Genomic DNA, 26,035 nt, shown 5'->3' with positions numbered 1-26,035 from the left:
AGAAAAAAATGAGTTGATTTACCAAGACAACCAACATAATGCTGGCTATTTTGGAGCCTCAAATAGCATATGTGCTGTAGGCAGAGATGGGACATTCATTTATAGATGTACATCTATAAATAAAATGTATATATATATCATCAAATGAATCTATATATAGGGAGACTCATTGGAAGATGCATGTTATTTAAATGGAGAGCTTAAATCAAGCTGAAAACCTTCTCAAGGAGGTTCTCCTTCCCCTTCTCCCCTTCTCCTTCCCTTCCCCACAGCACCTGTATATATGTATATATGTTTGTACATATTTATTACTCTATTTATTTTACTTGTACATATCTATTCTATTTATTTTATTTTGATAATATGTTTGGTTTTGTTCTCTGTCTCCCCCTTCTAGACTGTGAGCCCACTGTTGGGCAGGGACTGTCTCTATATGTTGCCAACTTGTACTTCCCAAGCGCTTAGTACAGTGCTCTGCACACAGTAAGCGCTCAATAAATACGATTGATTGATTGATTGATTCTCAAGAGGTACAGCACAAGTCTTCCAACAAAGAGAAAGGTAACTTTAGCTCATAACTTTTAATCTAGGTTTACAGTACTATTAGTTCATCTGATGTGCAGTTGAGCTGGCCCGAATCAAATAAATTCTTCCAGACCAGTATTTCCTTCTGAAAATGGAAACTATCCCAGCTCTTTCCTTCCTGTTTTGGCTTTCCGGAATTGTCTTGCAGGAAATTCTGACTTATAAAATGGTCAATTATATAGTGATAGATGGACCACGTTTGCAAGGAACCTTCTAATGAGCATGAGAGGAGCTTCTTTAGAGCCAATACCTACACATCTGGCAGTCAAGAGGAGTAATGAGGTCACCTTTGATGGTTAACAAGGAGCAATGTTATTTTTAGTAAATGGCAATATTAACTAAACTAGAACACTTGGATGTATAGATTGGGAGTTTGCATGGATTCAACTTTGCAGGTCTTAAACAATCAAAACTTGATTTACTATATAGCTGGAGTGTCTCACTGTGGACAGGGAACGTGTCTACCAACTCAGTTCAATAAATACAATTGATGGATTGATAGTTTCTTGTCTTGGGGTTTATAAGAGGAAAATATTGTATTAGGAATAATATCCTGAAAAATTGAAAACATTTAACCTGAGAGAATGTTCAGACTGCTATGCCATTTTTAAAACTGAAACTGGCTGGGGTATGGAAAATAAAAAGTTAAATTGAGTCGAGATGGGGAAGCTCTGGATTCTATTCAGAAACAGCCTCATCTGTTTAAATTCACTGAACTTTTCTTTTCTAAACTGGGGAAAAAGAGGGGAAAATACTGAAAGGTTTTGCCTTGTTCATGTTTCACTAAAGCCATGAAATTATACCTGTCACAGTAACTTGAGCTTTATTAGCATCATTTTTTGCTTTGTATTGAACTTTTAAATTACACAAAGGCATGAGTCTCAATTTAATTAACATTGTGACCCTTTCTTTTGTGAAATTAGTTATAAAACTTTTGGAGTAATTAAAGAATGCAGAGAGAAATTGCTGCAGGATTGCTTCCAAGTTTTTCAAATGTTCTAGGGTATACTGTAAATACTTGGCTTTGATCTTTATTTTCAATTCTTTGGGCCTTGGAAGGGTGTGTCACGAGTGCTTTGGGAGAAGTCTGAATTGGGATCCAGTCATTTCTTTCATCGAGAATTTGTTTTTAAATCCTCTTTACTAAAATCGGCAGCTTTGTGGACAAATTGGAGAAGGCAGCTTGATTGTGTCCTCATTTCAGGTCAGAGTCATAATTTGATTCTGGTTTGCTTCTGCTGTGTTGATTTTTTTCCCGGCATTCCCAGAATCAAAGATCAGGGCACACAACACTGAGGAGCGAAGCAATGGCTACAAGACATTCTGTCCCTCAGGATCCAGGCTCACAGTTACCTTTCTGTCTTTTGGAATTACCTGTCAAAATACATTCAAATTCGCTTAGTTTTCTAATCTCTTCTCTCCTCCCTCCTGCAAAACTGTCCTTTATCACGCTCTTTTCATCTTTGTTACTCACATTTGCCTGCAATAAGTAATCATTAGAATATTTTAAATTAAGACCTTTCCATCTTTCAAACAAAGCACATCAGGTTTTTCTTTGCTGCTCTTTTTTTTTATTCTTATCACTGTGTTTCAGGCAGTTTGTACATTATATTCTATTAATTCTCCATTCCATTCGAGGTTGTCACAATTCCGCGATTACCGCTGGCTGCAGTCGGGGTCTTGTTAGAAATATATTCATAAATTCACCTTGTTAGAAGTCCAACACCTCATAAGCCCGCATTTCAAATCTTGATCGATACCTTAGGTCAACAAAGTGTAAAACGGACCAATCGTTTATTTATTTTGAGAAATGAATTTTATGGGAGTATTTGCTAAGCAGAAATTACCTTTCTTAAACTGACATGTCTCACATGTCTTACAACCAAAGGGAATTCAAAAAAGTGCAAAAAAAAAAAAAAGGGGGAGAGAAAATAACCATGAAGGTGTTAAATAAGTTGTACTGAAGTGGAGAAAAACAGACTACTGTTCATGGAAACATAAGGTATTTTCATAATTATGAAACTGTCTTATCCTCCTTCACTCTCCCACCTCCCTCCCCTCTTTCTCTCCCTCATCTCCCTCCTTCCCCCAACCTCCCTCCCTTTCCCTTCCCCTTTCTCCCCCTTTCACTCCCTTCCTTCCCCCGGGAGAGAGAAGCAGCGTGGCTCAGTGGAAAAAGCCCAGGCTTGGGAGTCAGAGGTCATGGGATCCAATCCCGGCTCCACCACTCGTCAGCTGTGTGACTTTGGGCAAGTCACTTCACTTCTCTGGGCCTCAGTTTCCTCATCTGGAAAATGGGGATGAAGACTGTGAGCCCCATGTGGGACAACCTGATTTCCTTGTATCCCCCTCAGCGCTTAGAACAGTGCTTGGCACATAGTAAATTCTTAACAAATGTCATTATTATTATTATTATCTTAAATGCCTATATCCCACTGAACAGTCCACCAAATTCATTAATACATCACAAAAAGCTACAGCCATTACTTTGTCTTCTTTTTCTTTCAGAAACATTTCCACTGTATCATTAGCAACATTGCAGCTATTTCACAAAAATAAATTTCCTACTCAGAACCGAAGATGGAGCCATTATAAGGCAGTATTATGCATTCCAAGTGCATCATGTTCAGAAAATTCCATTCAGAAAGCACTAACCCCGGGCTGTATTGTTTCACTAACTAGTATATGCAAGACCAAGGCTACCAAACAGATAGAATGATGTCTTGTAGCTAGCTGGTTAATTTTACAGTTGCACACAGGTCTGGGAATCAGAAGGACCTGGGTTCTAATCCTGATTCCGCCACTTGCCTGCTGTGTGACCTTGGGCAAATCACTTAACTTCCCTGGGCCTCGTTGTCCTCTTCCGTAAAATGGAGATTAAATCCTACTGCCTCCTATTTTAAACCGTGAACCCCATGTGGGACAGCGGCTGTGTCCATCTTGATTATCTTAAACCTACCCCAGTGCTTAGTATACTGTTTAAGACATAGTAAGTGCTTAACAAGTACCATAATTAAAATTAATTAAGTAGGACTGGTATTGTTTTGCTTACAGGTTGCTCAAAGCCCTGTGAGAAGAGGGAGCACCTCCTACCGCTGAGACCTTAAAAACTACTGGACAAGAAAGGAGACAGGTTTGAATCCTGAGGGAGACACCCCTAAAAAATACCATCATTATACTAGATAATAATGATGGCATTTGTCAAGCGCTTACTATGTGCCAGCACTGTTCTAAGCACCTAATGTCAGGAGGCCTTATTCCCATGTTTTCTTTATAAATTGCAGTGAACATGAGGGCAATGATCATAAGCGCTCAGTAAATACGACTGAAAGAATGTCTTCTGTGCCCGTTGTATATCCCAAGCACTTAGCAAAGTACTCTCCACAAAGTAGGTATTCAATAAATGATGATGATGATTTAACAGTCACTTACTGCCAGCCCTTGGAATACAATGATCTAGCTGGTAGGGGGGGAATTTAGGGCATAGTGTCAGGAAAGGGAAAGAATCTCAAGCCAGGGATATTTGGCAATAATTAATAACTGGTCTTTTTCCCCTGAAGGGATAGAATTCTGGAAGTCCTATTAGTAGTAATTCAGTGAATGTCGAGTCAACAGCAGAACAATGGGCTACAGAAAGGTAAGTGGAGGAAGGAGGGAAGGGTTTTTTGTGGGGGTTTATTGAAAATGCCACTCCATTCATTCATTCATTCAATCATATTTATTGAGCGATTAATGTGTGCAGAGCACTGTACTAAGCGCTTGGGAAGTACAAGTTGGCAACATACAGAGACGGTCCCTACCCAACAACGGGCTCACAGTCTAGAAGGGGAAGACAGACAACAAAACAAAACATGTGGACTGGTGTCAGGTCATCGGAATAAATACAAATAAAGGTAGATGCACCTTACTAACAAAATCAATAGAATAGTAAATATGTACAAGTAAAATAAATAGAGTAATGAATCTGTACAAACATATATACAGGTGCTGTGGGGAGGGGAAGGAGGTAGGGCAGGGGGGATGGGGAGGAGGAGAGAAAAACTCAGGGTAGGACCTGACATTTCCAAGCAATCTTGCCCCTAGCTGGTATCACAGCCAAGTTTAGATGTGGAAGTGTACAGTTTCAACACTCTGTTTTGGAGTATTTAAATTCAAAGGATTTAAAATCTCTTTAGACACTGTTTATCAGTGACTTGGCATACTTTTTTTATTCATTGGAACGGCCTAGAGGCTGTGCATTTTCAAACCTAAACCATTCCAAACATGAATGACCCAGAGAACTATCAGGCGGTACAATCACTTCAAGCAGTTCTGTAAGATTCATTTAGAGCAGACACGCTCCCAGTATATTAAGAGATGTTGGATACCTGACTTCCAAGAGAGCAGTCTTTCTGTGACTCACGGGAATAAAAGAGAGGGGATGTTAATGATAACGGCCACAGAATTTGGGATCCACTGCCAGAGAAATGATTTGCTGTACAAGTCAGACACCCGTGTGTATGTTAAGAATAAGCTAAGTGTGCATTAGCTTATCCATTTCAGGAAATGGAAACAAAAATCTTCATCTGTGATTTTCCTCTGAAGCCCAGAAGCTGTATTCCTCCCAGGACTGACTTCTCCCCAGCCCGGCATAACCCAGCTAAGTGAGCAAGAGCAGAACAGAGGAGATCAAATTGGAACGGCTGGCCCCTGTAAATCCTGTCCATGGCCATGAGCTACTCGCCATCACTATTCCATCACTGTCTGAGCAGTACTGTAATCAACCAATCAGTGGTATTTATTGAGTGCTTACTATGTGCAGAGCACTGTGATATGTGCTTGGGAGTGTACAATATAACAGAATTAGGATACACGTTCCATGCCCATAACTAGCTGACAGTCTGGGGGACAACACAGACGTTAATAGAAATAAATTCTGTAACGAACAGTGTGCACTGATTTCAACCGCTAACAAAATTTTTAGCTCTTCAAACCGAATGCATCTTCCCACTTCTAAATTATTCCTATTTGCTTTTGTTAATCCACAATTCCTTGCAGGTGTCTCTAGCCCAACATTGTTATCCCAGGGTTGCCCTGCTGACAGATAGAGGTCTTGGGTAATTTTTACAGCCAAGAACGTAATTAGGTCATTTATGTATAAAGCACTGGAGAAATGAAGCAACATAACAACGCCCTATAATACAGCCATTCTGAAGCTATATGTCTGCCGTTATGCTGATGAGGTAAAAGAAAAGCAATTCTATTAAACAGGAAAGAGCCACATTGTAAATCTGAGCACATTATTTCTACATCGACTATCAAAAGCCTGATGACATAGCAGTGGCTCAGTGTCTTACCTGCTTTCTGTATCGGGACTATGGCCCACACAAATGAGGGTGGCTGTTGTCTGCTCTTCTCCATTGTCTATTTCTTCTCGAATCTCCCACTGGTCCTCGTCGCTGATTCTCACAGCCGCTACCTTCACACCTGGTGCAGACTTAATTCTGTTGGCGACAACATACACCATTTTAGTCAGAACGGGAGATGAATTATAAGACAAAAGCAGTCATCGGGGAAAATAAAGCCAGAGCATCCACCTTCTATCGAGGATCTACTCAGGGAGGGCGACCGGAAACTGCCCTGCCTTATGGAAATAAGTGGTCCATTATTTTACGAGCAATTGAAGTACTCCTTTCATAATATTCAACGCTAGTTAATTTTCCGTTTAAACAATGTGTTGGAAACCAGATCACTTTCTGCTTCAGTGGCACCAGTTTGATGTAAATGAAACAGATGTGCCTGAGCATAAATTGATTTAATTTGCAGTGTCTGTACTTCAGCTGAGGACTGAGCCGCATCACCGAGGCATAAATAGACTTATGTGGGGGTGCTCTGCATTAGGGAATGGTGGGACTTCCTCACTGTAGGTGGCTCATAGGTAAGGCAGCTAGGCACTTCAAAACAAATGAAGAAGAACCAAGAGAACTTTCCCCCCTCTATTCTTCTGAGTGATGCTTTTAGGATGCTTACCAATAAGGAGAGAGCTATGTATCGTTTTTTAAGGAAAAAGCTGCCAGGCTGTACACCCTCCCCCCAAGTCTTCATTAATGATTAACGATTAGTGTTTATCAAATATTTACTCTGTGCCAAAATCTGTAGTAGATGCAGGATAATCATAACTGTCACAGTCTGCACCCTACATGGGGCTCACAATCCAAGGAGCAGGGAAATCAGGAACCATATCCCCATTTTACAGATGATGAAATTAAGGGACAAAGAGGTTAAGGTTTTTTTTTAAAAAATGGCACTGTTACTTGCTTTGTACATGACAGGTACTGTACTAAGCGCTGGGGTAGATACAAGCTAATCAGGCTGGACACTGTCCCTGTCTCACGTGGGACTCACAATCTTAATCCCCATTTTACAGATGAGGAAATTGAGGGACAGAAACGTTAAGTGACTTGTCCAAGGTCACACAGCAGACAAGAGGCAGAGCTAGGATTAGAAGGCAAGTCCTTCTGATTCCCAGGCCCATGGTCTATCCACTTGGCCATGCTGCTTCGCTAGGTGACTAGTTTATGGTCATGTGGCAGGACTGAGAAAAGAACTAAGGAAAAGAACTAGAGAAGCAATGTGATTCAATGGAAAGAGTCCGGGCTTGGGAGTCAGAGGTCATGGGTTCAAATCCCGGCTCTACCACTTGTCAGCTGTGTGACTTTGGGCAAGTCACTTCACTTCTCTATGCCTCAGCTCCCTCATCTGTAAAATGGGGATTAAGACTGTGAGCCTCACTTGGGACAACCTTGTATCCTCCCCAGCACTTAGAACAGTGCTTTGCCATAGTAAGTGCTTAACAAATGCCATCATTAAAACTTTTTCTCCCCCTTCTAGACTGTGAGCCCATTGTTGGGTAGGGACTGTCTCTATATGTTGCCAATTTGTACGTCCCAAGTGCTTAGTACAGTGCTCTGCACACAGTAAGCGCTCAATAAATACAGTTGAATGAATGAATGAATGTACTTGGCTCTATTCACCTCCAGGCCCATGCCCGATCAACTAGACCACACTATCTTTCAAGGCTTACAAGGTATATTTCTATTGACAACAGGAATAATCCAAGGGACTGAGTATTTTTGCAAGGGTGCCAGACTGGGGCAATTAGATAAACTAATGAGGTGGTTTAGATTGCTCCTAATTCAGCCTTTTCTTTTTATTCACACCCAAAATGGCCCCCACTGCTCTCAAATGAGTCTCAGAGTTGTTGAAGTTCTTTAAGATCAGTGCGGAACACTCAGAAATGCTGCGACTACATTTAGAGAATGAGGAGGAGGAAATCACTGTGACATTATTGCAATACTGTTATGGAGACAATTAATTTTAAGACATACCAAAAGGGACCGCTTTGCCTACAGGTGGAACGCTGCTGAGACTCAACATGTTTTCTGGCAAGGAAATGGGATCAATTACATCTCTACAATGCAGAGGCTTCTCAGTGTTACTGCTCTTTAGGGTTATCTGACATATACAGTGCCTCTCTCTTCTGTCATGTATCAGAGACCAGAGAAACAGGAAAGTTGCCAGCACTAAAATACTTTGCATGGTGATAAAAGCATGGGGCTTCTAATGAAAAGTAAACACTATGTGCTCCATGGGCTTAATGGATTGCATAGATTTCTTCCTAGAGAGGGGAAGAAAGGAAGAATTTAACCTTTACATCATCCACACATCCTGGATCAGGGGCCGGAATGAGAAGTGTGAAACTGCGGTGGTCCCCCCTCTCTCTCTTCTCCCTGCAACATCTCCCCACACTCACGGTCTCAACATATCACAGGCAAGTGATGGTGAGGAGGTAGAGAATGGAGAAGGCATCATGACTAGTGGTATTCACAGAGCACTGTACTAAGCGCTTGGGAGAGTACAATACAATAAGAGTTAGTCATCACGTTCCCTGTCCATAACGGTCATCATGGATCCAAAATCTCCTTTCCATCATCGGGCAAACCAAGGAGGCGCACGGGTTTCTCTGCTTCCTCCACTTCTTCTTCAACTCTACAAATGAATTCTTTTCCTCCCGTGCCTTTACACGATCCCTAATTAAGCCTGCACTTTCACATGCCTTGAACTTGGACAAGCTGATGGCCTCATCGTACTTTTTAAAACCGTCTGCCTGGGCATTGTATTCTTTCTTTGGGGCTTGGACTTGTTGTTTCCGGAAAGTTGGAGCTGAGCAATTTTGATGTTCCATGAATCAATTTATTGAAGACATTTATGGCAAGATTAGAGGCTCCCTAGTCCTTTGATATCATCAGCAATCTCACTCCAGTGCTAAACTCACAATTTGGTCTTTTTGAAATTTGAGTCTTTTTATCCAGATCAAAGTGGTCCTCCACAAGAACCAGGAATCTCTTTACAATCCACGTTAACACTATTTATTATCTGACAGATGCCTGGGTTGTTAAGTCTCCAATGAGCACACTAATCTCAGATTTTTAGCTCCCTAATTGGGCCTGGAATCCCGCACAGTCACTCTTCCCTTCAGTCCTAAGGGTACGAATGGAGCATATGGCCACTGCAGTTTCTACTTTGTGTTTCTATTCCTCACATTCTAACTCCAAAATAAGATGCTAGTTTCTTTATCATTGACGAGTTCACTGAATTTATTAATACGCCCAACATGCAGAGCCCCCCCACCACCTGTTCTTCTTTCTGTCTCTCCCATGTAACTGGTACCCATGGAATGTGTGAGCGAGGACGGCTGAGGGATCTTCTCTGCACTGGGCTTGAAGTTCAAGAGAAACAATCCCCTGCTTGAGATGATGAACAGACAGTCCTGCATGGGGACAGGGGAATGCCCAAGTTGACCTCCAAAGGTTCTTTCTTGAGTTAGGAGTCCATTAGTCCAAGAAACAGTTTTTAAAGTAAATACCACTTCCTTCATTTGGAGCTGAATAAATTTGCCAGATTGTTCTCTTTGCCATCTGGGGAGCAGATGAAACCCTCAGGTGGCTATCCGATTGAGTCACTATTTTCTTCCTCCCTTTAAGACACTGCACTCAACTCAATCACCCTTCTGTTCTGCACTCTTGGAATTTTATGTGCTTTCTATCTGACACCACACTCAGTTTCAGTCAGGGACTCGTTGGGCAATTTTCTCCTTTACACTCTCAAAATACTTCTGAATAGATCAATCCATCAATAGTATTTATTGAGCATTTACTCTGGGCAGAGCAATATAAAAAGTGCTTATGCAGTAAGTACATTAGATAAAGTAGACATGATAGCTGGTTTTTAAAGAGCCTGCATTCTGGTGAGTATATCTCTATTCTGTTTTCCATAAAATATTCTAGCCCCATTTCTCCAATGAATCACAACGGTTCTGTTCTAATGACTGTAAGCTCTTTGTGGGCAGGGAACATGTCTACCAACTCCTGTGTATTGTTAGTATTGTACTCTCCCAAGCACTTAGTATGGTGTTCTGTACAAAGTAAGCACTCAAATACAATTGATTGATTTATTGACTGCCCTAACAATATTCTGCTTTCTGAAGCTTACTACTGCTAAGGGCTGCTAAACAGGTGAGGTGGAAGTGGAAGAAAAGGTCAAGAAGCTACATCTTTTAGCATCTGAATGGGCAACTTTGGACCAGAGAGCCACAGAAAATTCAGCTCAAGGCAGCCTGCAGAACAATGGTCTGAGTCCATGAAACACCTTCAAAAATGAAACCCCTGCCATGGCCTCCTTTTTAAGACCTCTCCTGATTCTAAACTGTTCCTGCAACTCAGCAGTCACGTTAATAGTGCATCCACTCAAATAAATGAAATATAATGACATACTTAGCACCTGCTGATATATTATTTTTGGAGAGCTCAATAAAGGCCACCAGACTTTTACATATGTTATGCGAAATAACTGTCATTATGAGAGTAGCCCATTAACCATCTCAATGTGTGTTCAGGACATTAAATGACAGAAACACTTAATGGCCATTGTTATTCATCCTTATTTTCCTTGAATGATCTCCTCAGACAACTCTTCTCTCCTCTAAAGAGACCACTCTGACTTGTTTTTCAAGAAGCAGCATGGGCCAGTGGCCAGAGCACGGGTCTCAGGGGCAGATGGACCTAGGTTCCAATACTGGCTTTGCCACTTATCTGCTGTGTGACCTGGGGCAAATCACTTCACTTTGCTGGGTTTCAGTGACCTCATCTGTAAAATGGGGATTAATACTGTTAGCGCCATGTGGGACAAGGACTGTGACCAACCTGATCACATTGGGTCTATCACAGTGCTTAGTACTTGTCCCAAAGTAAGCGCTTAACAAATGCAATTAGAGAAAAGTTTCAAATTCAAAGTCCTTTTTCAGGTTCCTCAGTTTAACTTGCTTGCTTCTTCTACAGCAACTGCCCATTACTTTTTCCCATAAGATTGGTAGCATGTTCAAGGGCTCATTCTACCCAGCTCACACTGAGGGGACATATTAGACTTTTTAAAAGGCTATCAGGAAGATTAGTGGACCTTCTTCTTGTTATAGCATCTATCTGCTCAGCACAACTGGCCATCTGCCAAGAAGGTAAATCATGATGGGCTTGTCTGTTATTAATGACAAGGGACACCAACATCCTGATAATCCTCAAGATATTAGGGGATATGGAGTGGTCAGATCTCCACATTTCTTGCCTTCTGAGAAAGGTGAATGTGGTACAAGTATATTTCATTGTTGAAATTTAATCATTCACTTTAGAAATTACATCATTTTAAAGAATTCGGTGATATTTGACAATATTCTATTAGCCTAGAATCCATTAATCAATCAATCATATTTATTGAGCGCAGAGCACACTAAGTGCTTGGGCGGGTAGAGTATAATACTATATGGGAGAGAATTTGAGGAAAAAAATACACTTGGCAGTTCACTTGGCTCATCTACAGGACAGATCATAAAGCTGTTCAATGACATAGACTGTGAGCCCCTCAGGGGACAGAGTCCATGTCTATTTCCCACCTTTATAATCTTTCCCAGTGTTTAGTATACTACTCTGCCCAATGTAAGGGCTTAATAAATACCATTACTAATTACAAACCAGGAGGATTATTATTTTCCCATTCCTCTAACTCCTCTTCCACCCAATCCTATCAGTAGATGACCTGGCTCAGCAGTGGACAGCCTGAAAAAATGAACCTTCATAGTGATAACCACTCTGAAAAACACAAAGCCAATGACAACTCCAACAATTGAGAGTGAAGATAAGGAACTGAATCATACATGTATAATTCATGATTAAACTGCAGCTGGACTAGTATTAGCACAAAGCATCTTCTTTTGAGATGATCTCATAATACAACTGTGCCAAACTGAGAGCTTTAATTTGCCAGCAAAAAAAAAAAAAAGGGATTAAAAATAAATATTTGAGGAGGAGAGATAACTAGGTCTCAATGGGAAAAATGCAGAGGACCCAAATTTCAGCTGCTGGAATGCAAAGAAACATGATTTCACTGACAAATGCAAAGTTAAAAAATGGTAGAATTCCACAAACATGAAATGTAACACGGGTCCATTGCAATCATCAGGGAAATATAGCGGTGGGTGGTTCCTGTGGATGTGAGGTGAGTTGCCTTAAACCTAAAAGACAAGTTAGGGCAAGGTGAGAAGGGGGTAAGGAGAAATTAGTATAACCTAAAATATTACTTGAGAAGCTGCTGTTTCAAGCCAAGTGGCCAACTGATAATGGAAGAAAACCGGGTGTTTGATCTAAAGTACAATGATAAATCTCCATTTCTAGGTGGAGAAAGTGTTCTGGAATGGCATAAGGTTTTTCCTTAATTTTTTTCATCATCTTTTCCTATTAAATCACCTAGCTCAATTGGTTCTCTGCAGAGAAGCAGTGTGGCTCAGAGGAAAGAGCACAGGGTTGGGAGCCAGAGATCATGGGTTCTAATCCCGGTTCCACCACTTGTCAGCTGTGTGACTTTGGGCAAGTCACTTAACTTCTCTGTGCCTTAGTTACCTCATCTGTAAAATGGGGATTAAGACTGTGAGCCCCGCATGGGACAACCTGATCACCTTGTATCCCCCCCATGCTTAGAACAGTGCTTCACACACAGTAAGTGCTTAACAAATGCCATCATTATTATGTAATAGGACCTGGTTCCAAGACATCTTTCTTTTCTTTATTGATGACATCTGTTAAGCATTTACTATGTGCCAGGAACTGTACTAAGTGCTAGGGTGGGTACAAGATAATTAAATTGAACACTATGTCCCATATAGACCTCAGATTCTTTAATACCCGTTGCAGATGAGGTAACTGAGGCATGGAGAAATAAGATAATAATAATAATAATGACATCTATTAAGCACTTACTATGTGCAAAGCACTGTTTTAAGTGCTGGGGAGGTTACAAGGTGATCAGGTTGTCCCATGGGGGGCTCACAATCTTAATCCCCATTTTACAGAGGAGGTAACTGAGGCACAGAGAAGTTAAGAGACTTGCCCCAAATCACACAGCTGACAAGTGGTAGAGCCAGAATTTGAACCCATGACCTCTGACTCCAAAGCCCAGGCTCTTTCCACTGCGCCACGCTGACTTGCCCAAGGTCACACAGCAGACATGTTGTGGAGCCAGGATTAGAACCCAGGTCCTCTGACTCCAAGGCCTGTTTTTCTTCCACTAGGTAAAGCTGCCTTCCTCAGAAGTCCATCTGGTAATCAATAAAGTATCAAAAAGATCATGTTGAATGACCAAAATTTAGAAACTTTATGGTAGTCTCCAATAGCTCTACCTCTTCAACAGTGGCATTACTGTAAAAATGACTTTTTTCCATGTTTAAAATCCCTAGTTTTTACTGTAACTTCATTTACTGATAACTAAAAACTATGGAGTACAAGCTTCCAAAAGACTTTACCAAATCGAGACACATGCCATCATAAAACAACTGCCAATTCTAATACCAAAATATTAAGTATGAAAAAGGAAGATGCTCAACAGCCAGTAAAAGCTCTGACAAAATTATCGAGCAACTACAGGAATTGAGAGTTGATGGAATGTGATCATTAGGTTACTCCCTAGTCAAACTAGTCCCAAAATGTATTTTAGAGAATCAAAACCTGAAAAGTGATGTGCTTCTGCAAAGGAGGGCAATGAAAAGTTGGAAAGAAAGAATTAGCAATCCAATAAGCTTTTCAAATTATAGTCATGATAATAATATTAATAATGGCATTTATTAAGAGCTTACTATGTGCAAAGCACTGTTCTAAGTGCTGGGGAGGTTACAAGGTGATCAGGTTGTCCCACGTGGGGCTCAAAGTCTTAATCCCCATTTTACAGATGAGGTAACTGAGGCCCAGAGAAGTTAAATGACTTGCCCAAAGTCACATGGCTGACAATTGGTGGAGCCGGCATTTGAACCCATGACCTCTGACTCCAAAGCCCATGCTCTTTCCACTGAGCCACGCTGCTTCTCAACCCAGGGCTCAGTAAAGTTTTAGGGTAAAGTGTTTAAAATGGGGATTTCAAAGAAAATTAAGCTCTCAGTACAGTGCTCTGCACACAGTAAGCGCTCAATAAATACGATTGAATGAATGAACTGCTAAATATGCAGTATGCTGTTCTGTGGGGCAGGGTACCATTCCAAGCTTCTTCCAGAGATTTAAACTCTGCAAATTTACAAGATGGTGAAGCAAGATTTAAAAAAAAAATGCCTTTCAGCATTTTGGCTAGTATGTCTCCAAATCTTCATACACAAAATGTGAGAGTCTCACCTCACGTCTTTGAAATTTTTCCACAGAGTTAAAATTGGACGTAAATTTAGTTAATAAAAATACCTTGGACGGTTCCAGAGATACGCTAAGCCAATGGGGTGGTAGTGAGAAGGGAGAGAGGAAGAGATGGCGTTGCATTGCTTGAATAGTTGATAGACAGAACTGTAGGGAGGCACTAATTTTAGTTTAGTTTTGCAAATATTCAGCACATGAAGCTGATCTTTACATAAGTATTCCCGCACTGAATGCAAGATGAACTTTTCCAAAAGAACATAGGGTGATTTGTAGGTTATTTTTTTTCTTTTTCCTTGTCTTTATTTTTTCCCAAGAAACTCGAGTTCCAGGTCTGCACTTCTAAAATCGTACTCCCAACATAGCAGTTTGACATTTTTACAGAGAAATTTTATTTTCGTCCTCTTATTAAGAGCAGCTGTCACAGGCCCACCTTGCAGTAGATAGCTGCTTTTTACTCTATTACTTCCTTCTGATTTTAGCGCTTCTCTCCCTCTGCTAAATTGTAAACTCCCTGAGGACAGGGACGTTGTTTATTAAGTCTATGAGAAGCAGGGTTGCCTAGTGGCTAGAGCCTAGGCCTGGGAATCAGAGGACCTGGGTTCTAATTGTGGCTCTGCCACTTGTTTGCTACGGGACCTTGGCCAAGTCAGTTCACTTCTTTGTTCCTCAGTTCCCTCATCTGTAAAATGGAGATTAAGACTGTGAGCCCCATGTGGGACAGGGACAGTGCCCAACCTGATTAGTTTGTATCTACCCCAGCACTTAGTACAGTGTGCTTAACAAATACCATAATTGTTATTATCATTATTATTATTATTATTTCCTAAGCACTGAGTCATTGCTCTGCAGACAGTAAGATCTCAATAAATACACTGATTGATTAAAAGAGGACAAATTGAAAAAACAGTCCAAATCCAACAGGACCAAAAGGGTTACAAATAAAAGATATTATCACTCCATTATCATCATTGTCATAGCCAACACTACCTATGACAAAGGCAGCTATTAGTGGGGAAATGGCGGTTGGTTGTCCTCAAAAAGTCCCATTAATTTAACATACGTTATTTTGCACTGTTTCTGATCGCTCTAAAAGTTCTCTACTTCGTTGTGCTAGTAAAGTTGTCCTGTCCCTCAAGTGAAATAATGACTATCAAAAAGCAACCTTCTAGACTGTGAGCCTGTTGTTGGGTAGGGACCGTCTCTATATGTCGCCAACTTGTACTTCCCAAGTGCTTAGTACAGTGCTGTGCACACAGTAAGTGCTCAAAAAATTTGATTGAATGAATGAATGAATGAACATCTCTTCCAAACCAGCCTGAGACACAAACAATATTGCCTAGGGTTGACCATGATTCTCCTCTACCAATCAATCCAAGTTAACCTCTCAGTCAATCAACGGCATTTAGTGAGCGCGTACTGTGTGCAGAGCATTGTACTAAGCACTTGGGAGAATACAAAATAGATAAAGTTGACAGACAGGACCCCCACCCACATGGAGCTGAAGGCAAGGTGACTGAGAATTGGGAGACACGGGATCTAAACTTAGTTCTGCTACTGAATCTGAAGTTGTTTCACCTCCGCTTCACCACTGATAACATCAGAGCATCATCATCATCATCAATCACATTTATTGAGCACTTACTAGGTGCAGAGCACTGTACTAAGCGCTTGGGAAGTACAAATTGGCAACATATAGAGACAGTCCCTACCCAACAGTGGGCTCACAGTCTAAAAGGGGGGGAGTGATTTATGCCAGCAATGATCTCAAATCCAGGGCCACTTGTCCACTTATGTGATGGTTTTCCATATACATGGCTGAACTTGTACTTCCCAAGCACTTAGTACAGTGCTCTGCACACAGTAAGCGCTCAATAAATATGATTGAATGAAATGAATGAATGAATGACTTCTGGGCTGCTGAGACTACAGTTTCTAGAATCCCAAGGGATAACTAGACATGTGTGATGCCAAGAAAGAGAGGACAAGGTCCCCAGATTAGGAAGGACTAGAAACCTGGCCCAGTTCACTTTCTGTCTCTTGCAAGGCTCTCTCTTGCTCCTAACTTCTATAGGAACAAAAGTATCACAGAAATGCACAGGGAGAGTAAATAGCTCAACTCTAGAAAACATACACACTTCTTTTTTCCAGGCCAGGAGGGCATATTATTTAGAAACCATTGTCTCTAAATGATAATAATAATAATGATGGCATTTATTAAGCACTTACTATGTGCGAAGCACTGTTCTAAGTGCTGGGGAGGTTACAATGTGATCAGGTTGTCCCATAGGAAGCTCACAGTCTTAATCCCCATTTTACAGATGTGGTAACTTAGGCACAGAGAAGTGAAGTGACCCGCCCAAAGTCACACAGCTGACGATTGGCAGAGCCGGGATTTGAACCCATGACCTCCGACTCCAAAGCCCATGCTCTTTCCACCGAGCCACACTGCTTTTCTGATTCATTCATTCAATTGTATTTATTGAGCACTGTACTAAGCACTTGGGAAGTCCAAGTTGGCAACCTATAGAGACGGTCCCTACCCAACAACGGGCTCACAGTCTAGAAGGATGAGATACACAGTATGGGGATGAGGCAGAGGTAACATCACATATGATAATAACAATAATAATAAATGCGGAATTCACTAAGGGCTCAATATGTGCTAAGCAATGGACTAAGAGCTGGAGTACATAGAAGATGATCAGGTCAGACACAGCTCCAATCTAGATGGGGCTCATAGTCTAAAGGGGAGGGAGAAAAGGTATACATTTCCCAACATTAAATTCCTCATTTGTGTCTATCAGGACATCATTTATTGGTAAGGACAGGTTCATTTTGCACCTCCTGAACAGAGCAGCTCTGCACCTTAGGTTCACAAATCCCTGCTTCTCCACCCATTGCTCACCCACTTCACTACGGCTCCCAAGATAAGCATGCTTATCCACTGGCATGCAACGAAAAGATCCACGGTTTCCCATCCCCAACACATACACAAACGCACACCCGCACACACTTTCCCAAAAGGGAAGATAAAAGTGAGGTTGATTTAGCAGCTGCTTAATATATTTTAGTGCCTGTGAATGTGAGCATGTGCCAATAGAGTTGCTTCATCATATAGACTGTAGACTATCAGTCCAGACTGCAAGTTCGTTGTGGGCAGGGAATGTGTCGGTTATATTGTTGTGTTGTACTCTCCCAAATAAGTGGGTCTGAACACAGTAAGCACTCAAATGATTGATTGATCGATATAAGAAGCAAATTGCCAAGGAGTTACACCAGCATTCTGATTTGTTATCATGAAATAGTCATTTAAATTCAAAGTTTATCTTCTACTATCAGCAATATGGGGTCATGGATCAGGTGACTAAATCTTGTATTTCTTGCATATGCTCAGCTCATCATTCTCCTCCACAAATCAGGCCCACCTTCCAGTAACAGCTAAGTATCTGAAATCTGCAATTACTTTTTCAAAAATGAAAGCAGTTCTTTTTACAATGGGTAACAATGGCCTATGATTGTTATGCTTGCCATAACAAAATCAACAACAATAGACTCTTTGGAGAGTTATTCTTTGGCAGGCAAAAAAAAAAAAGAAGTTCAAATTCTCTGAATGGCACTCAGCTTGAAAAAAACCTCCATTATTTTCTATGGGCCCAATTAAATTGTTTCTTACAATTCGATTAGCAACACAATATTGCTTTACGTGAGTGTGGGATGGTCAATTTAGAATAATTAAGAGACAAGAGGAAGTAGTCCTCTTGAGTTTTTTCCTGCCCATAGCAACTCCATTGGACACATCTCTCCCAGAAAGCCCCACCGCCATCTGCAATCATTGTGGTAGTGTATCCATAGAGTTTTCTTGGTAAAAATACAGAAGTGGTTTACAAATGCCTTCTTCGACACAGTAAACTTGAGTCTTTGCCCTCGACTCTCTCCCATGACACTGTTGTCCAGCACAGGTGAGTTTTGAGATTTATGTTGCCAGAAAGGGAGTACAGTGGACCAGATAAATAAAAAAACAGATCAGGGGGCTGGACCAGCCTTTCCCCAGTCCCATTCCCAGGATCATTTCATCAACTCGAGCGTTTCAATTAACAGCTTAGATGCGCCAGTCTTTGCAATCCAAACTCGGACTTTCCGCTCTCCTAAAAGCAACTTGTAATTCTGACTTCTTCTTTTTATGGCATTTGTTAAGAGCTTACTATGTGCCAGGCACTGTACTTAGTGCTGGGGTAGATGCAAGCTTTGGACTTTGGACATAGTCCATGTCCCAGACGGGACCGACAGTCTTAATCCCCATTTTACAGATGAGGTAACTGAGGAACAGAGAAGTCAAGTGACTTGCCCGAGGTCAAACAGTGGCAGAGCTGGGATTAGAATCAATCAATCGTATTTATTGAGTGCTTACTGTGTGAAGAGCACTGTACTAAGCGCTTGGGAAGTACAAGTTGGCAACATATAGAGACAGTCCCTACCCAACAGTGGGTTCACAGTCTAAAAGGGGGAGACAGAGAATAAAACCAAACATACTAACAAAATAAAATAAATAGAATAGATATGTACAAGAAAAATAAATAAATAAATAGAGTAATAAATATGTACAAATATATATACATATATACAGGTGCTGTGGGGAAGGGAAGGAGGTAAGACGGTGGGGATGGAGAGGGGGATGAGGGGGAGAGGAAGGAGGGGGCTTAGTCTGGGAAGGCCTCCTGGAGGAGGTGAGCTCTCAGTAGGGCCTTGAAGGGACCTAGAAGCCTGGTCCTTCTGACTCGCAGGTCTGTGCTCTATCCACTGGACCATACCGCATCCCGCTACTTCATATCACTTCTGTGACTGTTGAACGGAACTATGATAATAATAATAATAATAATTATAATGGCATTTATTAAGCGCTTACTATGTGCAAAGCACTGTTCTAAGCACTGGGGCTGATGCATGGTAATCAAGTTGTCCCACGTGGGGCTCACAGACTTAATCCCCATTTTACAGATGAGGGAACTGAGGCACAGAGTCAAAGTCACATTTCTGACAATTGGTGGAGCTAGGATTTGAACCCATGACCTCTGACTCCAAAGCCCGTGCTCTTTCCACTGAGCCACGCTGCTTCCTCAAGCCTGAAGCCCTGATGTTCCTATCTTATCACCATCCTTGTTTATTTATATTTCTCTTTGCCTGCTTTATGTGGGGATGGCACTCTCCTCTCTCCTTCCATCTTAGAATATAGCCCTGGAGGTCCAGACACCATGTCTATATCATACCTGTTCATTTCTTTCCCACTGCTTTGCACATAGTAAGTTCTTAATAAATACTATTTCTACTACTGATGTGTTCTCTAGGGCAGCCCAGAGAATGTTGGGTGGATACTGGGGTGTCTCCTTTTTCCCTTTCATATTCCCTGGTCATTCAGTCAATTTAAAGCCACGACAATTTAAAGCCAGGTGAAAATTATCCAAGGATTGGTCTGAGTTGGTGATCAGTTTAGCGTATCACTTACGCACCTCTCTCTTAAAATCATTCATTCGTTCAATCGTATTTATTGAGCGCTTACTGTGTGCAGAGCACTGTACTAAGCACTTGGAAAGTACAACTCGGTAACAGATAGAGACGGTCTCTTCCCAACAATGGGCTCACAGTCTAGAAGGGGGAGACAGACAACAAAACAAAATAAGTAGATATTCAACCATCCACAATCAACATGAGCCACTGTACCCTGGCTTATTAATTCATTCATTCAATCATATTTATTGAGCGCTTACTGTGTGCAGAGCACTGTACTAGGCGCTTGGAAAGTACAAGTTGGCAACATATAGAGACGGTCCCTACCCAACAGCGGGCTCACGGTCTAGCTTATCCGCTTCAGTCCGTGAGAAGGGAGAATTTAGACTCTGAGTCTAAATTCTGTGAATCTAAATATTTAAATGCAGCACGGCTTAGTGGAAAAAGCACGGGCTTGGGAGTCAGAGGACATGGGTTCTAATCCTGGCTCGACCACTTGTGTGCTGTATGACCTTGAGCAAGCCACGTCACTTCTCTGTGCCTCAGTTACCTCATCTGTAAAATGGGGATTAAGACTGAGCCCCACGTGGGACAACCTGATTACCTTGCATCTACCCTAGCGCTTAGAACAGTGTTTGGCACATAGTAAGCACTTAACAAATATTCTTCTAGACTGTAAGCCCATCTTCTAGACTGTAAGCCCATTGTGGGCAGGGATTGTCTCTCTTTATTGTTGAATCGTACTTTCCGAGCACTTAGTACAGTACTCTGCACACAGTAAGCACTCAATAAATAGAATTGAATGAATGAATGAAATGAGTCCCATGGACGACAGTGACTGAAACACAATTGTACCTACCCCAGTGCCTACTTCAGTGCTTGGCACATAGCAAACACACAGCACATACCACAATTATTATTATCATAGTCTTGATCATCACCAGTGGTATTTATTGAATGCTATTAGATACAGAGCACTGTACTAAGCACTTGGGAGAGTAAAATGCACCACAGTTGGCAGGCATGTTCCCTGTTCACAATGAGTTTACAGTCTAGAGGGGTAGACAGACATTAATATAAGTAATTTATATGATATAATGGTAATATTAGAACTGGGAAGCATACCAATGAGAAAGCATTTGAGACATTCGGATTTCCAGTCACCGTGGTTACTCCAGAGAACAAATATTTAATAAAGGGAGCTTAGAAAAATCACTGCTGACGCTCTATCCTCTATACATCCATTACTTTGGTAATAAACGTCGAAACACAATACTAGGCATAAAAATTTTATTCAGAACTCAAGAATAATCTGACTTTTTTTTATGGGATTATATACATTTTCCATCACATCTGCTGTACCTGGAATATTTGGGGAAATGAACTGCAAAATGCTCAATAAATGATCATTTCAACTTAGCAAGTCAATGCAATTTGCAAATGGCAATGAACAAAACCTCTTCCTCACCCACAGAAGTGCAGTCAGAGTTCCCCTTGACTCCCCTTATTCTAAGTTACTGGAAAGAATCTTATCTAAACGTTTAGAGTGTGTCTGCACACACACACACACACACACACACACAGTGGCTTCTCTCCATGAAACTGTTATGTAATCACGGTCCTATCAAGGCTCTGCAAAAAAATTAAAAAATATACAGGGAAACACAGAGTAGTTTGGACACCCAAAACAACAAAAATAAAACTGCTGAGAAATAATAATAATAATAATAATGTTGGTATTTGTTAAGCACTTACTATGTGCCAAGCACTGTTCTAAACACTGGGGGGGGATACAAGGTAATCAGGTTGTCCCATGTGGGGCTCACAGTATTAGTCTCCATTTTAATAATAATAATAATAATGGCATTTATTAAGTGCTTGCTATGTGCAAAGCACGGTTCTAAGTGCTGGGGAGGTTACAAGGTGATCAGATTGTCCCATGGGGGGCTCACAGTCTTGATCCCCATTTTACAGATGAGGTAACTGAGGCGCAGAGAAGTTAAGTGACTCGCCCAAAGTCACACAGCTGACAATTGGTGGAGCCGGGGTTTGAACCCATGACCTCTGACTCCAAAGCCCGGGCTCTTTCCACTGAGCCACGCTGCTTCTCTACAGATGAGGGAACTGAGGCCCAGAGAAGTGAAGTGACTTGCCCAAAGTCACACAGCTGACAAGTGGCAGAACCGGGATTAGAACCCATGACCTCTGACTCCCAAGCCCGGGCTCTTTCCACTGAGCCACGCTGCTTCTCACACTGTTCATCTTTCTTCCAGGTAGATGCTGGAACATAAGCTCAAGAACAGATGGAAAACATCGATCTAGCAGCCCACCTAGTTAGAATCAGACATACAGACGCTACAGTTAATTAATTATTTTTACCAGACATTAGGCCTATGTGTGAGTCGGCACTGTGCTAGATGCCTCACAAAACAACTAAGACCCATCCACCCTAAGGGAGCCTTCCAAGTTGGGATCAACTCCAACTGGAAGGCCCAAGAGGTAATCAGGTAGATAATGTATATAATATCATCCCGAACAAATAGTCATCTCTCTTCTTTTTAAAGCTCTCCCAGGAGGGTGATTCCACAACTTCCCTAGATAACTTGCCCCAGTATTTAATCACCCTGGTTCCTAGGAATTTTCCTTCTTTTTAATCTATCTTCTTCTTGCTGTCCTTCAAGCCCTTCTTCTCGTACTCTGTCTTTTTGGGAAAAGGAGAACAACTGGTCAGTGTCCCCTTTGTGCAATAGATTTTAGAACATTGCCCTCCTCCTTTTTAGAATTTCATTCTAACAGATTATTCCCATCAAAAGGCTGAGGTTCTATGGCCTTCGTAAAACCAGAGATCAAAGACCTTTTACAAAACTTTCATCTTCCACTATCTGTCACCCTCCCAACCACCCAAGAAGAAAATTATGGATAATAATGCTGAAAAGATAGAGTGCACCTACGCTGGTGAATTTTATCTATACCATACCTTTGGATTTTTCCATGGTCCCTTTTTAACCACATTTTTAAAGTGCTCATTTTAACTATATTTAGATAGATAGCAGCGTAGAGGAGAGACCATGGTCCTGGGAATCAGAAGGTCATGGGTTCTAATCCTGGCTCTGCCACTTGTCTGCTGGCAAGTCACCTCACTCTGTAAAATGGGGATTGAGACTGTGAGCCCCAAGTGGAGCAGGGATGTGTCCAACCTAATCTGCTTTTATTCACCTAGCGGTTAGTATAGTGTCTGGTACACAGTAAGCACTTAAATACCATTATTATTATTATTATTATTAATAATAGATAGAGATAGCTGTTCTTAGTACTCAAAACCACAAAGACAAAGCTCACCCATGGGTGCAGAGATGACTTAAAAAGTAAATTCCATGGACACAACTACACAGTGCACAGACAGAGAGTGTCCTCTGTCATATTCTTCATTTTAAAATAATTTATTCATTCAATTCATTCATTCAATTATATTTATTGAGCGCTTATTGTGTGCAGAGCATTGTACTAAGTGCTTGGGAAGTACAAGTTGGCAACATATAAAAATATGAGCCTTCCCTGAAAAATGCATTTCCAGACTCCTTGAATATGGAAATTGGCCCAAGGCCACTTGCCCCCGTAACGTGGTGTTTGTTCGGAGGGGGACCACTGACTTTACTCAAAGGCTACTGTATTCCATTCCCAGGCCTTTGAGCACTCAGGCATCACTTCCAACTATACTGGACTTAAGTTGGACACATTCTCATTTTTAACTGCCAGCACGCCTCAGCTTCCCCACAGCCACCCCCTCAGACAGTGGACCTTGGGATCTCCCTTACTCTCTGATAGAATAAAATCGTCACCCTTCTGAATACAACCTTGCCAGAAGCATTATGTTGTTTTGTAATGGCAATATGGCTTCTAAAGGGCTGCTTATTTATTTATTTATTTATTTTTATTATTTACTTTTTTTTTTTTCTTAATGTTACTTGTTAAGTGCTTAATGTGTGCCAGGCATTGCACTACGTCCTAGAATATCCATCAGTGGCATTTACTGAGTGCTTACCATGTGTAGAGTATATCAATGAATAAGCACTTGGGACAGTACAATTATAACAGAGTTGGTAGACATGTAAATAATAATAATAATAACAGTTGTGGTATTTGTTAAGTGCTACTGTGTGCCAAATACTGTTCAAAACACTGGGTTAGGTACAAGGTAATCAGGTTGGACACAGTCCCTGCCCAATATGGGGTTCCGAGTCTTAATCTCTATTATCCAGATGAGGTAACTGAGGCACAGAGAAGTGAACCGACTTGCCCAAGATCACCCAGCAGACAAGTGGTGGAGCCAGGATTAGAACCCATGTCCTCTGACTCCTAAACCGGTCTTTCCACTAGGCCACGGTTCTCTGCCCACAGTGAGTTGACAATCTAGAGGGACAGATACAAGAAAATCAAGTTAGACAATCCCTATCCCACATGGGGCTCACATGGGAGGGAGATTTAATCCCAATTTTCAGATGAGGCGCTGAGCCATGGAGAGGTTAAGTGCCTGTCCAAGGTCACACAGCAGTTAAGTGGAGGAACAGGATTAGAACTCAAGTCTTCTGACTTCTAGGCTTATGCTCTTTCCATTAGGCCATGCTTCTTTGATGGAAGGGAATCACCAGGAGTGGAATTTGCGCCTTAATGTGACCCAACACCAACCAGAAACTCCACCCAGCCCTGATGCCACCAAATCTATCTATCGGTGGTATTTACTGAGGGCTTACTGTGTGCAGGGTACTGTATTAAGCAATTAAAAGACTTAATACATTTATAGCTTTGGATCTGTCTGGGTATTAGACACTTCTCTCCACAGCTCTGCCAAAGCTATGACAATTCTTCATAATGTCTCTTGTTCATTTCTGCCCATTACCTAAATCTAATGGTGCTATCTCCAAGGTCATCATCGATGCATTTAACTTTAAACACCAGGGCTTCAAATGGGGGAGGGGAGAAAGCAATTAGCTCTGTTAATCATTCCTGCGTTTAGTATGATAATTACATGAAGAAATGACTCATTATTCATTTCAAGTTTTAAAGGTAAGAAAAGGAAACTCCCCATAATTTTAAGAGTAGAAGATACTCGCTGATATTTCTCTGGATATCTAAGTCATATTAAGCAGATCACTTTGGAATTAAATTCCTCCTTCCAAATTTAGAGAAGTGTGGGAATTTTACCCCGTCAACTAGGTCGGATTTGATCCAAGAAGTCAACTATTCATTTTGCTTCTTAAATGGTATTTGTTAAACCCTTACTATGTGCTAGGCACTATACTAAGCACTAGGGTACACACAAACTAATCAGGTTAGACACAGTCTCTGTCCCAGATGGAGCTCACAGTCTTAATCCCCATTTTACAGTTGAAGTAACTGAGACATATAGACATTAAGTGACTTGCCCAAGGTCACAGAACAGACAAGGGATGGAGCTGGAATTAGAACACAGGTCCTTCTGCTTCCAGGCCCATGCTACATCCAGCAGGTCACGCTGCTTCTCATTCAATCATTTAATAGCATTTATTGGGTGCAGAAAATTGTGCCAAACCCTTGGTGGAGTATATTATAAAGCAAAGATATAACCCCTGCCCTGAATGACCTTATAATCTAAGGGGAATCAGGTAGGCATAAGTGTATTACACTCAGTGGGAACAAGAAAAAAAACCATAGATACAATTGGTAATATCATAGAATACTGAAAAATGAAAAAAGAATAATTATTGAAATATATAAACCATTGGTGGATTTGGAGAGGGCCCAATAGGTATAGTAGAAAATAATTGGGGAGGGCCTCCTTCAGAAGGTTTTTTAGGGGGCAGGGCCATACCACCCTGAACACGCCTGATCTCATCTGATCTCTGAAGCTAAGCAGGGTCGGGCCTGGTTAGTACTTGGATGGGAGACCGCCTGGGAATACCGGGTGCTGTAGGCTTTCTCCTTCTAGACTGTGAGCCCGCTGTTGGGTAGGAACTGCCTCTATATGCTGCCAACTTGTACTTCCCAAGCATTTAATACAGTGTTCTGCACACAGTAAGCGCTCAATAAATACGAATGAATGAATGAGAGGGAGGGACGGAGAGGAAGGATGTTGAAAATGGGGGAAGCTGTGATCACCTAGTGAACCCTCCTGGAGTCTGCTACAGGGGTGAGATTTGCATAACAGGCATGTGGTT

General features: G+C 41.4%; 1 protein-coding gene and 1 non-coding gene across 2 annotated transcripts in view; one reads left to right on the top strand and one right to left on the bottom strand.

Moving 5' to 3' along the window:
• TMEM132B (transmembrane protein 132B) overlaps positions 1-26,035 on the bottom strand; it is a 589,472-nt gene that overhangs the window by 322,166 nt on the left and 241,271 nt on the right. The window contains exon 3 of the mRNA XM_038762741.1: positions 5,922-6,068. Within this exon, the coding sequence (XP_038618669.1) occupies positions 5,922-6,068 (147 nt within the window). The remainder of the gene's footprint in view (positions 1-5,921; positions 6,069-26,035) is intronic.
• Positions 25,676-25,794, top strand: LOC119942924. Its single transcript, XR_005455418.1, has one exon. It is a non-coding gene; the product is annotated as a 5S ribosomal RNA (ribosomal RNA).

This window comes from Tachyglossus aculeatus, chromosome 21 (assembly GCF_015852505.1).
Source record: "Tachyglossus aculeatus isolate mTacAcu1 chromosome 21, mTacAcu1.pri, whole genome shotgun sequence".
NCBI classification, from domain to species: Eukaryota; Metazoa; Chordata; class Mammalia; order Monotremata; family Tachyglossidae; genus Tachyglossus; species Tachyglossus aculeatus.
This window is presented reverse-complemented; position numbering and strand designations above follow the sequence as displayed.